The sequence below is a fragment of the Otolemur garnettii genome, unplaced genomic scaffold (assembly GCF_000181295.1).
Source record: "Otolemur garnettii isolate 467f Iridium unplaced genomic scaffold, OtoGar3 scaffold00051, whole genome shotgun sequence".
NCBI lineage: Eukaryota > Metazoa > Chordata > Mammalia > Primates > Galagidae > Otolemur > Otolemur garnettii.
Window position 1 is genome coordinate 2410346 of NW_003852446.1, and position 2819 is coordinate 2413164.

Sequence of the window (2819 nt, forward strand, 5' to 3'; positions counted from 1 at the left end):
TGAGCCACAGGTGTTGAGCCGTGGCTACAGTTCTAATCTGTGATATTTTCCCATCTTGTGCTCTATAATCTTATCCTCAGTGTAAAGTCTCACCTCCTTGTCCCAGCCTTTCAAGTGCTCTGAAACAGCTCAGTTTCAGCCTGTCCCCAGGAAGTTCCACTCTTTAGTACCAAGCAACTCAGCTAGGGTTTCTAAAAAACTTAACTCAACACCAGAACCTTCCCAGAAACTTGTAAAATTTTCAATGCAGATCTCCATGTCAAACCATTTACAAGACATTTTTTCACTAGTGGACTTGCCAATCTGGTATACCTTAAGAATCCTTGGATTTCACTTTTAAAATCCACCCCCTCCCCGCCCCACTTATTGAAACTTAGACACACAGATTCCAGAAAACAGTCACATACCTGAAAAATTTCGTCTTTATGCGATTCAAAGGTATGGAGTTTTAATTTTAAGTTACGCAGATCCCATAAAGCTACGGTCTGAAATGACAAATAAAAATTAATTTATCTCTTATAGATGATTTTTAAGACATAAAAAAGATATTTTGGAAAATATGTGATGTAATCTATAACATAGGAAGTGTTTTAAGAACAGAATGTTTTTCATCTCAAAAACAATATAGTTGGTGAAATGGAAATATGTTTGGTTTAGACAATTTCTGGACTTTATGTTTCTAATATTAATAAAAGCTGAATTTATTTTTGTGTCTACTGTAAAAAAATGAATTTATCTCTGTCCTTTACATTAAGAGTTCTGAAATACCTGATTAAAGCACAAGACAACCATAAGCACAAGACACATTTTGTGTAAATGATACACAAAAACTCTGAAACCTTATCCGCAGAGCCGGTTGCTAGAATGAACTCGCTGTAGGGATTGAAGGAGAGGCAGTTGACCTCAGCAGTGTGCGCATCCACCAAATGGCTTGGTTTGGAGGTGGTATTGGACCTGGTGTCCCATCTAAAACACAAAGGTAGACGGTATTCAGCACCCAAGGAGGACACTTGAGCCTCCCGAGCTTCTCACGCACTCATGCTTAGCTCCATGTCAGCATCATTCCACTCAGTACCATTGATACGTTCTAAACCTATAGAGAATAAACTTGGGCTGCTGTCTCTGATTTCTCTTTTATTATATTCCTTATTTTAATTACCAACTATTTCAAGCACTCACACAATATAAACTTTGTAGAGAATAATGTAACAATTTGCCATCTACACAAACCTTGACAAATTTCAGTATTTTGCCATATTTGCCTCAGATATTTATTAGATAAAATATTATACGTGGTTTAATGCATCCCTATGGATCCACACCCTGATGAAATCATTTCCCTCCCACACTTCCAAGTGAAGTCACTCTGGATCTCAGTTTGGTATTTACCACTACCAAGTATGTTTTCACATTTACATGGCTGTTTTCCTTTTTAAATAATAATCTATATTTATCCATACAGCACAGTAACTCTTATGTATAAAGGCCATTACATATGTGCACTTTATTCTATTTTTCTTTTTTAAGGCCATAACATCAATTAGACCACAGTCTACCACAATCACTGTCACCCATCTAACATAATCCCATTGAATTTTCCACCTTACATCATAAGTTTCTGATCATCAGCAACAGATCCAAACAATGACTCGTGCAGCAGATGCCAGGCCACATCCTCCACAACAGCTGAGTGGCCAGTAAAGATCGCTTTGGCATCCACAATTTTGCCTTCCTTTGGTCCTGCATTTATATCCCACAGACAGACAGTCTAAGGGAGAAGGGGGGAGAACAAAAGCTGTAAGAAACTAAACTCAAATGCTAACATTTAAAATACTTTCATTAGAAACAAAACTATTTGACTATATAAAAGTTAGAAATAAACAAGGGGGGGATATAAACAGTGTGTGTGGGTGCAGCCTTCATGTGAGATGCAGAAGGAAAGGAAACTCCACTGTAATGAGGGGAGGGAGAGACAGAATATGATGGTGGCAGGCAAGGACACTCTGGTTGAAGATTCTACCGACATACACATTCAGACATTCAATCTAGATGATATAGCAGGTACTCAATATATGCTGAACAAAAAACGCACGTCCTAAAATGGATGTGGAATTAGGAATGGACTAGGAATTAAAACTAAAATGTGCCTCTTAAATGCAAAATCCTTTCAGTTAAGTCTCTCACTGATCAATAATGAGTTAACATGATTGCTTTGCATTTGTGTGGTACTTTTAATTGTTAAAAAGTATTTTACATTAAGGGTGCCAAGAGATTCAATAGGGAAGACATTAGTCTGTCAACAAATGGGGCTGGGAAAACTAGATATTCACATGCCAAAGAATGAACTTGGACTCCCCCTTACTTTACACCATGAACAAAAATTAACTCAAGAAGGATCAAGACCTAAATGTAAGAGCAGAAAGCATACAAATCTTAGGCATAAGTCTTTATGAGGCTGGATTATGCAATGATTTCTTAGATACAACACCAAGAGTATAAGTGACAAAATAAAAAAAATACAAAAAATGGACATCAAAATTAAAACCTTTTGTGCTTCAAAGAACAAAATCAAGAATATGAGGATGGGAGCAGTGACTCACACCTGTAATTCCAACACTTTGAGAGGCCAATGAGGAACTATTGAGGCCAGGAGTTCAAGACCAGCCTGAGCAATATAGAGAGACCTCTATCTCTACAAAAACATTAAAAAATTAGCTGAGTGTGGGCAGCACCTGTGGCTCAAAGGAGTAGGGTGCTGGCCCCATATACCAAACGTGGCAGGTTCAAACCCGGCCTTAGCCAAAAACTGCCAAAAAAAA

The 2819-nt window shown here is 37.7% G+C and overlaps 1 protein-coding gene across 1 annotated transcript in view; it reads right to left on the bottom strand.

Annotated features, from left to right (window-relative positions):
* RBBP7 (RB binding protein 7, chromatin remodeling factor) overlaps positions 1-2819 on the bottom strand; it is a 23309-nt gene that overhangs the window by 5602 nt on the left and 14888 nt on the right. The window contains exons 6-8 of the mRNA XM_023514326.1: positions 1608-1768; positions 840-966; positions 408-485 (exon numbers count right to left, since the gene is read on the bottom strand). Coding sequence (XP_023370094.1) covers positions 408-485; positions 840-966; positions 1608-1768 — 366 coding nt within the window. The remainder of the gene's footprint in view (positions 1-407; positions 486-839; positions 967-1607; positions 1769-2819) is intronic.